The sequence below is a fragment of the Notolepis coatsorum genome, assembly GCF_963971535.1.
Source record: "Notolepis coatsorum genome assembly, chromosome: 12".
Lineage (NCBI taxonomy): Eukaryota > Metazoa > Chordata > Actinopteri > Aulopiformes > Paralepididae > Notolepis > Notolepis coatsorum.
Window position 1 is genome coordinate 13,110,812 of NC_140176.1, and position 11,969 is coordinate 13,122,780.

General features: G+C 42.7%; 1 protein-coding gene across 1 annotated transcript; it reads left to right on the forward strand.

Annotated features, from left to right (window-relative positions):
* Window positions 1-537: 537 nt before the first annotated feature.
* eef1a1l3 (eukaryotic translation elongation factor 1 alpha 1, like 3) lies at window positions 538-3,483 on the forward strand (the record flags this gene model as incomplete). The annotated part of the gene is made up of 7 exons (XM_084325561.1): window positions 538-681; window positions 1,172-1,351; window positions 1,833-2,129; window positions 2,204-2,354; window positions 2,579-2,835; window positions 2,923-3,157; window positions 3,374-3,483. 7 exons carry the CDS (start codon window positions 538-540, stop codon window positions 3,481-3,483), a joined length of 1,374 nt encoding a protein of 457 aa, XP_084181687.1.
* Between the last annotated feature and the right edge of the window lie 8,486 nt (window positions 3,484-11,969).

The window sequence follows — 11,969 nt, forward strand, 5'->3', positions numbered from 1 at the left end:
CAGTCTCCTCTCCATCATATGTATATACTCTGTCAGGATCTATGGGTAACAGTACTGTATATTTGCATATCGTATATGTCACAAATGTAACAGTACTATATACCTGTATGTCATGTATGTCCCTATGCCATAAATGTCATGATGTCATGTATGTCATAAATGTCACTATGAATTGAAAATGGGGGACCCTGATGTAAACAAGACGAAAGTCTTTCTCTGGTCTGCATCCCCTTAAATTGTGTGTATTGAGCCGTACTGTATTGTACCCATTCTGCAATCTGTTAATAACATTTTCATAAATGTCCTCAGGCATTCGTTCTCTCGTTCGGTGTAAACAGTGCCAATCAGGATGCAGCTTCATGTCAACCAGATCTAATTGAGCAGCAGTGCAGCTGTCTTCAATTAAGGTGTTGTGGTATTTAATCTCTTCCACTGTGATCATTCATGGTCTCATTCCTTTTGAGACGGAGAAGGTTAAGTGTTGTTCTGCTGTTCCTGGATATTTTACAGTGATCTTGTTTATCAAACCCTGCTGCTATGGGGAAAGAGAAAACCCACATCAACGTGGTGATAATCGGCCACGTCGACAGCGGCAAGTCCACCACCACGGGACACCTCGTCTACAAGTGTGGTGGCGTCGACCCGAGAACTATCGAGAAGTTCGAGAAGGCTGCGTCTGAGGTATGGAATGACTATTAAAAACAAATAATAATTATAGGCCATGTAGGCTATTGTATTTGCTGTTTTAAAATCGATTCAAATCACTTGTGAATGTGATATCACAAGAAGGCACTTGGCCTCTACTGTTTATTTATTTGATCAGGGACATTTCATCAAGTTATACATTTATAAAAAAAAAAATAACTGTACATATGCCAGTGTTGCTTTTTCAGTCCCTGGGCTAGATGTTTTTCGTCTGAAAATATAAAACTAGCTTGTATGGATAACACGCAGAAATGAGGGCTGTGGCAAATGCTGGATCTGTATCATTTGGTCCAAGGAGTAAATTAGTATTTGGCTAGTTCATAATAGAAATGTGTCATTGTAATGCCTCATGAAGGCTGTGTATGGCTGTTGCATGTTGGTCTCTTTTTGTTCCTTAATCATGTTTCAACTTTTAAAAGTGCTTTTTTTTGGCTTTTATATCAATCTTATGTTTTTGGTTCTACAGATGGGGAAGAGTTCCTTCAAGTATGCCTGGGTCTTGGACAAGTTGAAAGCTGAGCGAGAACGAGGGATCACCATTGACATTTCATTGCTGAAATTCAACACTCACAAATACAGCATCACCATAATTGACGCTCCAGGCCACCGTGATTTCATCAAAAACATGATAACGGGCACATCACAGGTAAGGCGTTGGGCCCACTCTGTGTATTTATGCCCTTTCACTATTTATGAATGGTATGATGTTTGTATTTTCTGTAGGTCTTGACAGTAATTTGTGCTAATGATATACCTTAAGGAACACACAAACGCTACGGGAAATGCGCTTACCATCTTCTCCAAAGACCAACAAGATGGATGCAAATTTCCTCTGTGCGGTCGGTAGAGAAGGCTATCGTTCTGCAAGGTAGCCTAGCTTGGCACAAACGATGAATGGATGGGGACCACTAGCCTAGCTGTTGACAAAAACATCTCTCCTGGAGTTTTAAGCTAGGCTAGTGGTCCGTATCTGCTTTCATTTGTGCTAGCTTGCAATCGGATAGCTCTACTGAACACAGAGGAAATTGGTATCCATCTTGTCTGACTCTGGAGAACGGTAAGTACATTTCCCAAAATGATAGGTCTTCCTTAATTGAAGCCCCACTACATTATAAATTCCTTTCCAGGCTGATGCTGCTCTCCTGGTGGTCTCTGCAGCCAAAGGGGAGTTTGAAGCTGGCATTTCCAGGAAGGGTCAGACTAGAGAGCATGCCTTGCTGGCTTACACTCTTGGTGTCAAGCAAATTATCGTCTGTGTTAATAAGATGGACGTGACTGAACCACCGTACAGCCAGCCACGTTTTGATGAAGTGGTGAAAAGCGTTAACATGTTCCTTAAGAAGATCGGCTACGACCCCACCGCTGTCCCTTTTGTCCCCATCTCTGGCTGGACCGGGGAGAACATGATCACCGCAACTCAAAAGGTATGTTTTGACAACATGGGGAACATGTATTTTCTTGTATCACTTGCAGCATCCTGACTATTTTGTCTTGGCAGATGTCTTGGTTCAAAGGCTGGAAAGTGAGGCGCAGGGATGGTAATGTAGGTGGCAGGACTCTGCTGGAAGTCCTAGACTCCATCCGCCCTCCGGTGCGCAACGTCAACAAGCCACTACGTCTCCCTCTGCAGGACGTCTACAAGATTGGAGGTCAGCTGTGCTCTTTATGGCTTGACCAGTCCCTCGCCTTATTAAAGCACCTCACCTGTTCTAAATTGTACAGTCTCATAATCTCCTTCAGATTCACAGCAGGGGAATTATAATGAGCACGCTTGGCAGTGTTTGCAGTTTGGAATGATTTTTCTTGTAAGATGCATCTTCAGATTGGTATACTTGTGTGGCTGACTTGATGCCCCTTCTGTTCAACTCTGCAGGGGTTGGGACTGTGCCAGTGGGCAAAATTGAGACTGGCATCCTTAAACCTGGTATGACGCTGATGTTCTCCCCCGCCAAGCTTACTGCTGAGGTCAAGTCTATAGAGATGCACCACCAGGGGCTGCAGACTGCTCTGCCGGGACACAACGTGGGCTTCAACATTAAGAACGTGTCCGTGAAGAACCTGCGGCGTGGGGATGTAGCGGGCAACGCCCAGCAAGATCCTCCCTCTGATGTCAACAGCTTTGTGGCTCAGGTTGGTTTAACGGGTTTGGGTTTGGTCACTGCTGACATCCTGACTGAAGGCTACTGTTAAATTTTCGTCATTGCTGTCTCCCATTAGGTCATCATTCTGAACCATCCAGGTAAGATCAAGGCTGGCTACTCTCCTGTCCTTGATTGCCACACCACCCACGTGTCCTGTTGCTTTGCTGAGCTGAGGGAGAAGCTTGACCGCCGCTCTGGGAAGAAACTGGAGGACTCTCCACAGACGCTGGTGTCTGGCGATGCGGCTACTGTAAAACTGGTCCCCATCAGGCCCCTCTGCGTGGAGAGCTTCTTCACATATCCTCCCCTAGGTATAGTATCCTATAGTCCTTCTGGTTTTTCTACATGAGATGTATGTATTTGCTAAACTGCTTTTTGCAGCTTCACTGGGACCGAACATTGTCTCAATAAAGCATAATGTCACTCTTGGTTTGGCACACTATACTGCTGTTATGTTCTAGACGTGTGTTGAGTATCATCAAACTGTAGGCTGGCTTGACGAGACGTGTTGGTTCTCCTTTCCTCAGGACGGTTTGCTGTGAGGGACTTGAAGCAGACTGTCGCGGTGGGTGTCATCAAATCGGTGGAGAAGGACAAGACATTGAAGAAACCTCAGAAGGGGCCACTCTGTAAATAATTGTATTTTAAGTCAGTCTGGTAATGAGAGTTTTGTTTACCAGTGTCCTGGTATGAAGGAATTTCCTTTTTCAGATTTTGTATAATTTTAATGTTAATTTTGTGTTCTACACAGGTATTTTTATGTTGTGTCTGTAAAATTAAGCTGCTTGAATTTAATAGTCCTGAAGGACTAGAACTGAATGACCTGTGTTCAAATGGAAAAGTAAAGCTTCTGATTGAAATAAACAAGCTTTCAAAGTAGTTTGTATCTTGGTGTGGCTGCTTGCTTTCTGAATGGTTGTATTTGACAATCTTGGCCTAATGGCTAATTCCTTGTAGTGGGTGTTTCTGGCAGGTGCTTGCTTGGTTTGGCTGGTTCCTGTCTGTCAACTCTCTGACCATGAACTCTGCCGATACCATCTACTGCACTATCATAACTACCTACCTCATCCTATAACACTATGATAGCCATGTACAGTATATAGATATATTTCTTTACATACCCACTATCTATACATCCCTTACCTACTACTTGGTTATACCACTGGCCAACATGGCTTAGTATTTATACTTTAGCATTTACGCAGTAGCTTTGTTACAGTATATACTTATGGTTACTGTGTGCTCTGGTTGGATGCCAATGTTCATACTGTACGATGACTAATTGGATTCGAATTGAGGTACAGTAAGATGTTGGACTGAAGTCGCAAGGTCTGTACACTTGGAACTACATAAAACGCCAGTTTAATTGTTTGCTTCCGTGTGCACTCAAAACTACTTGGTATGTGAACCCTATTTGGCAGTCATCTTGATTTATACATGTAGCAGTCATCTGACTTGCATATAGGTGTGACACTCATCTGACTCTTATCCATATAGTGGCAGGGACGCGTGTAGCCGTTCCGCAACAGTAAGTTACTTCCGGGGTAGGCCTGATTGGCCCCGAAAGCACGTGACAGGCGCGGCCACGCCCCCGCGGCCGCCTCAGGACGCGCAACGAGGCTGCTGCTTTCCGCCTTCAACGCCGCCCGCCGCAGAGGAGGAAGAAGCAGGCGTTCGCGTATGAAATAAAATAGTATAGAGACATATGTACAGCGTCGCGATCGCAGTCATCAGTCATAACATTTGAAAGGCATACATTGTTGTATGAAATAAAATAGTATAGAGACATATGTACAGCGTCGCGATCATCAGTCATAATAACATTTGAAAGGCATACATTGTTGTATGAAATAAAATAGTATAGAGACATATTGTACAGCGTCGCGATCATCAGTCATAATAACATTTGAAAGGCATACATTGTTGTATGAAATAAAATAGTATAGAGACATATGTACAGCGTCGCGATCGCAGTCATCAGTCATAATAACATTTGAAAGGCATACATTGTTGTATGAAATAAAATAGTATAGAGACATATGTACAGCGTCGCGATCATCAGTACTGTCAGTACATCAGTACATTAACAGTACTGTATTTGCAAATCTGATATGTCATAAATGTATAGATGTAGCAGTACTGTCTATCTGTATGTCATGTATGTCATATATGTTATGATGAATTGAAAATGGGGGACCCTGATGTAAACAAGACGAAAGTCTTTCTCTGGTCTGCATCCCCTTAACAATTGTATGTATTGAGCTGTACTGTACTGTACCCATTCTGCAATCTGTTAATAAAGTTTTCAATCAATCAATCAATCAAAAACCTTATGTGTGTTGTCGCTCTCAAAGAGCACCTACGGGAGACTGCAATTCGAAACTGGCCCCTGTAAATGTCCTAACCCAACCCCCTCCAATGTACAGTAAATTACCAAGTATGGTTGTCAATATTCCAATGTAGTTTTGCTTGTACAGTTGTACAGTGTCCCCCACCCACCCTAACCACCTCCAATGTACAGTCCCCACCCCACCCAATTACCCAACCTCCTCCAATGTACAGTTTCTACGTCAAATGTATATACTCTTTTCTGGACTCTTTTTGTATCACAAACAGTATTTGCAAATCTGGTACGTCATAAATGTATAGATGTAGCAGTACTGTATCTGTATGTCGTGTATATCATATATGTTATGATGAATTGAAAATGGGGGACCCTGATGTAAACAAGACGAAAGTCTTTCTCTGGTCTGCATCCCCTTAACAATTGTATGTATTGAGCCGTACTGTACTGTACCCATTCTGCAATCTGTTAATAAAGTTTTCAATCAATCAATCAATAATAACATTTGAAAGGCATACATTGTTGTATGAAATAAAATAGTATAGAGACATATGTACATAAATGTATAGATGTAGCAGTACTGACTATCTGTATGTCATGTATGTCATATATGTCCTGATGAATTGAAAATGGGGGACCCTGATGTAAACAAGACGAAAGTCTTTCTCTGGTCTGCATCCCCTTAACAATTGTGTGTATTGAGCTGTACTGTATTGTACCCATTCTGCAATCTGTTAATAAAGTTGTCAATCAATCAATCAATACAGCGTCGCGATCATCAGTCATCAGTCATAATAACATTTGAAAGGCATACATTGTTGTATGAAATAAAATAGTATAGAGACATATGTACAGCGTTGCGATCGCAGTCATAATAATCGCGCCGCAGTCGGCAGTCATGCAATCATTTATCATTTAACATTTGAAAGGCATACATTGTTGAAGGCAAGATCTACGCATTGAAGCGCTGAGAGAAAAAGACAGCCAAGATTGTACTTTAAACTAAATTACTTTTATTTGCCTGTATTCTAATTACATGCGCTGCTTTGGTCCAACATTAAAACGTCAAAGTAGAACTATTATGTACTTTCTCATATTATTAACATTGACAAACATATTTACAATTAGCATTTTATAAAGTAGAACTGTAATGTGTACTTTCTCAGACAGTGCTAAGTGCAGTCAGTGCTAAGTGCAGTCAGTGCTAAGTGCAGCATCATTTTCACATCAAAACAAATGTAGAACTGTAATGTGGACTTTCTCAGACAGTGCTAAGTGCAGTCAGTGCTAAGTGCAGCATCATTTTCACATCAAAACAAACGTAGAACTGTAATGTGGACTCTCAGGGTAAGATAAAAAAAAAAAAAACTTTGACCGTTACACTATTAGCTTCAATGTTTTTTTGCCCCACTAGTGTTCAAAGCCACCGACGCGCTCAGGCTGTGTTGCTTTGCAGGTCGCCCAGCTTGAACGCGTCTCCTTGAGCCAGCTGGCAACTTCCTGCGCGCCACTGCAGTTGGCTGACAGCCAATGATCGGGCCTTGCCGCCGCGCAGCCCGGCGTAATGTGAAAGCCCTCGTTGACAGGCTCCCGGACTTGCCGAATGTGCGTAAGGCTGACGACATTGCGGAAGGGTTCCTCTTCAGCAGCTGATACTGTTTTGACCAGGCCTTGCAGTCAGCAGTGAAGAGGGGGTCCTGACTGCGTCGCCGCATATCTGACAACGACTCCTCGAAATCACAGTCGTCATCATCTGAATGTGTGACAATAAGAAGGGAATAGGTTTATTTTGAATGTCACAGGGTTTGAACAACTTCAAGATGTACATCCTTCATATTATTATATCCTATTTAACACTTGTGGCTGGAGTAGGGAATACACGCGCATATCAACAACTACAGTATCTCACATCTTATGGTGTGTGTGTGTGTGTGTGTGTGTGTGTGTGTGTGTGTAGGCGTGTATTTATGCTTTTTGGGGGGTTTTGGTGATCAAATATTGAATATTGAACTATAATCAGTGCACAAGCTCACTTATCCTTGAAAGACACTTTTATCACTGACTTAAAAGGCCCATACATCTCCATAAATGTTCAGGGGGGAGGGAATAAGTGCTGTATATTCTGTATTGTTTAATATAAATGCATTTTTTATTCCAATCCCGATTTGTATTTGAGATTCCCAAATCCCATCGGACTTGACTTCTTCGTGTCCCTCAATGAGTAATACCAGCATTCAACTGTATGCGCCACAGCGGTTTCTATCATCACCACCCACGCTATGCATAAAATATATAGGTCCGCGGAGAGGCACGCTGAGGAGGCCGTGCAAACTGCAATGGAATATGGGGCATCTCTCTCTCTCTTTACCTAATATTTTGATTCTATCCTGACATTTTTCAGTTGGAAGGGCAGTCTATATGCGTAACGGTAAAACGTTTTTAAATTATTTTCAAAAAGGGCACTTTTTTGATGAGGCTCAAAAAGGCAGGTGCTCAAGCACCCCTTGGCCTCTGTGTGCACGTACCTGTATAGTGGTAGCAGTCATCTGACTTATACATATAGGTGTGACTCATCTGACTTATACATTATAGTGGTAGCAATCATCTGACTTATACATATAGGTGTGACTCATCTGACTTATACATATAGTGGTAGCAGTCATCTGACTTATACATATAGGTGTGACTCATCTGACTTATACATTATAGTGGTAGCAATCATCTGACTTATACATATAGGTGTGACTCATCTGACTTATACATTATAGTGGTAGCAATCATCTGACTTATACATATAGGTGTGACTCATCTGACTTATACATATAGTCATAGCAGTCATCTGACTTGCATATAGGTGTGACACTCATCTGACTCTTATACATATAGTGGTAGCAGTCATCTGACTTATACATATAGGTGTGACTCATCTGACTTATACATATAGTGGTAGCAATCATCTGACTTACATGGGTGTGGCAGCACAAGATCCACATTAGTTTGTACTGTTCAAGGTGTAAACGAGAGCTGAAAGTGTGCAGGCTTTTTCTCAACGCATGCATGTCCAGCATAAAAAAAATGGAACCCCAAGATGTTTTAAGTACAACACTTTAATAATACAATGGAATAATTGGTTGCGGCTTTTACATGAAGGGTGGTGGGGGGGGGGGGGGGGGTGGTGAGTGCTGACTTAGTACAATAACATCCGTTCCCTCGATCCGTCTACCCCTGAAGTCAAACCTAGCAAGGAATATTGACGGGGTAAACGTTCTGCTCAATTACAGCTGAAAGATCCGCTGAACAAGATCTCATAATGTGACGTAATTCTTCTTTTTATTTCAAGTTTTAAATGAGTGGTATAAAGTGACACAAACAGACGCGTTCATAACTGACCGGTTTCTTGCAGCTCATCTGTCGCCGTACCGCTTGGCCCAGGGGTGGCGTCTGTTTGATCTGTCGCCGTACCGCTTGGCCCAGGGGTGGCGTCTGTTTGATCTGTCGCCGTACCGCTTGGCCCAGGGGTGGCGTCTGTTTGATCTGTCGCCGTACCGCTTGGCCCAGGGGTGGCGTCTGTTGACACAAAGACACGCGCATATCAACAACTACAGTATGTCACATCTTATGGTGTGTGTGTGTGTGTGTGTGTGTGTGTGTGTGTGTGTGTGTGTGTGTGTGTGTGCATGCTGCAAGGGTGGTATTACTTACCCTGGAATGACTGGCATGCTGGCTGAGCAAGTCTCAGGGGCTGAGCAAGTCTCAGGGGTTGAAGGAAGCCCAAGGGGACGGTTGCTATAGTATACAGAATATAAGAATAAGCGGCATTGCGTTCAGTGTAGGAAAGGTCTATTATGGTTTATTGTAGGGATGTGCGATATTATCGGCCTACCGATATTATCGGCCGATATCGGCATTAAAATGTGATATCGGAAAATATCGGTATCGTTTTTTTTTACATTTCTATAACCTTTATTTACCCAGGCAAGCGCGTAAGAACAATTTCTGATTTTATTTATTGTCAAAAGTATGCATTAATTCCACAACAAGAGATATGTAATGTTAATTACCTGAAATTATTCCATTTTTGGGGGGGGGGGGGGACCCTGCATATATCGGTATCGGTTGATATCGGTTGATATCGGTATCGGAAATTAAGAGTTTGACAATATCGGTATATCGGTATCGGTAAAAAAGCCAATATCGAGCATCCCTAGTTTATTGTGAAAAGAAAGGTATTAGCTTTACCTCCTGCTGATGTTAATTTGAGCAGTACGACCTTCATCTCCGGAGTTGTCGGGAGAAAAGTGTTGGACATATCCACAGGGTAAAACTTGGCCACTGCTGCCAGATGTTTACAGGGGGCCCCAGTTTGTCCTGCCGGGCATGAGCACAGCTCCATCTCCGCGTCCACGATGTACGCCCCCGTCACCGAGCCTGTGACAAAGTGAATCTTGCTTGATGTGATAACTTAAGCACTTGTGACAAAGTGAATCTTGCTTGATGTGATAACTTAAGCACTTGTGACAAAGTGAATCTTGCTTGATGTGATAACTTAAGCACTTGTGACAAAGTGAATCTTGCTTGATGTGAAATAAAATACAGCACTTACTTCAATATAGATGGCTGCAGCGTCTCAAGTTATAACTTAAGCATTACTTCAACGTTGAAAAGTGATTAATATTAGATGGCTGCAGCGTGGATGACTGCCTGCACATGGGAAAAGTGAGTGAAGCTCGCGCTTTCTTGACTCAAGTTATAACTTAAGCATTACTTCAACGTTGAAAAGTGATTAATATTAGATGGCTGCAGCGTGGATGACTGCCTGCACATGGGAAAAGTGAGTGAAGCTCGCGCTTTCTTGACTCAAGTTATAACTTAAGCATTACTTCAACGTTGAAAAGTGATTAATATTAGATGGCTGCAGCGTGGATGACTGCCTGCACATGGGAAAAGTGAGCCGACTGCGGCGCGATTATTATTATTATGATATTACAATGTGAAAGGCGCCGTGAATCTTGCTTGATGTGAAATAAAATACAGCACTTACTTTACTTCAAAATACAGCACTTACTTTACTTCAACTGCCGACTGCGGCGCGATTATTATTATGTTTTGCGGCGAACTCCTGCTTCTTCCTCCTCTGCGGCGGGCGGCGTTGAAGGCGGAAAGCAGCAGCCTCGTTGCGCGTCCTGAGGCGGCCGCGGGGGCGTGGCCGCGCCTGTCACGTGCTTTCGGGGCCAATCAGGCCTACCCCGGAAGTAACTTACTGTTGCGGAACGGCTACACGCGGCAGGCGTGGGACGTGCACAGGACTTTAGAGGGGCAGGTGCTCAAAGGCTGAAAAGGGCACTACACTTGTGTGTATATATTATCCGAGCGCGCATAGCTTTTTTTTAATGGCCCTTTTCGGGAGGGGGGCCCCCTATTTATGCTTTTTGGGGGGTTTTGGTGATCAAATATTGAATATTGAACTATAATCAGTGCACAAGCTCACTTATCCTTGAAAGACACTTTTATCACTGACTTAAAAGGCCCATACATCTCCATAAATGTTCAGGGGGGAGGGAATAAGTGCTGTATATTCTGTATTGTTTAATATAAATGCATTTTTTATTCCAATCCCGATTTGTATTTGAGATTCCCAAATCCCATCGGACTTGACTTCTTCGTGTCCCTCAATGAGTAATACCAGCATTCAACTGTATGCGCCACAGCGGTTTCTATCATCACCACCCACGCTATGCATAAAATATATAGGTCCGCGGAGAGGCACGCTGAGGAGGCCGTGCAAACTGCAATGGAATATGGGGCATCTCTCTCTCTCTTTACCTAATATTTTGATTCTATCCTGACATTTTTCAGTTGGAAGGGCAGTCTATATGCGTAACGGTAAAACGTTTTTAAATTATTTTCAAAAAGGGCACTTTTTTGATGAGGCTCAAAAAGGCAGGTGCTCAAGCACCCCTTGGCCTCTGTGTGCACGTACCTGTATAGTGGTAGCAGTCATCTGACTTATACATATAGGTGTGACTCATCTGACTTATACATTATAGTGGTAGCAATCATCTGACTTATACATATAGGTGTGACTCATCTGACTTATACATATAGTGGTAGCAGTCATCTGACTTATACATATAGGTGTGACTCATCTGACTTATACATTATAGTGGTAGCAATCATCTGACTTATACATATAGGTGTGACTCATCTGACTTATACATTATAGTGGTAGCAATCATCTGACTTATACATATAGGTGTGACTCATCTGACTTATACATATAGTCATAGCAGTCATCTGACTTGCATATAGGTGTGACACTCATCTGACTCTTATACATATAGTGGTAGCAGTCATCTGACTTATACATATAGGTGTGACTCATCTGACTTATACATATAGTGGTAGCAATCATCTGACTTACATGGGTGTGGCAGCACAAGATCCACATTAGTTTGTACTGTTCAAGGTGTAAACGAGAGCTGAAAGTGTGCAGGCTTTTTCTCAACGCATGCATGTCCAGCATAAAAAAAATGGAACCCCAAGATGTTTTAAGTACAACACTTTAATAATACAATGGAATAATTGGTTGCGGCTTTTACATGAAGGGTGGTGGGGGGGGGGGGGGTGGTGAGTGCTGACTTAGTACAATAACATCCGTTCCCTCGATCCGTCTACCCCTGAAGTCAAACCTAGCAAGGAATATTGACGGGGTAAACGTTCTGCTCAATTACAGCTGAAAGATCCGCTGAACAAGATCTCATAATGTGACGTAATTCTTC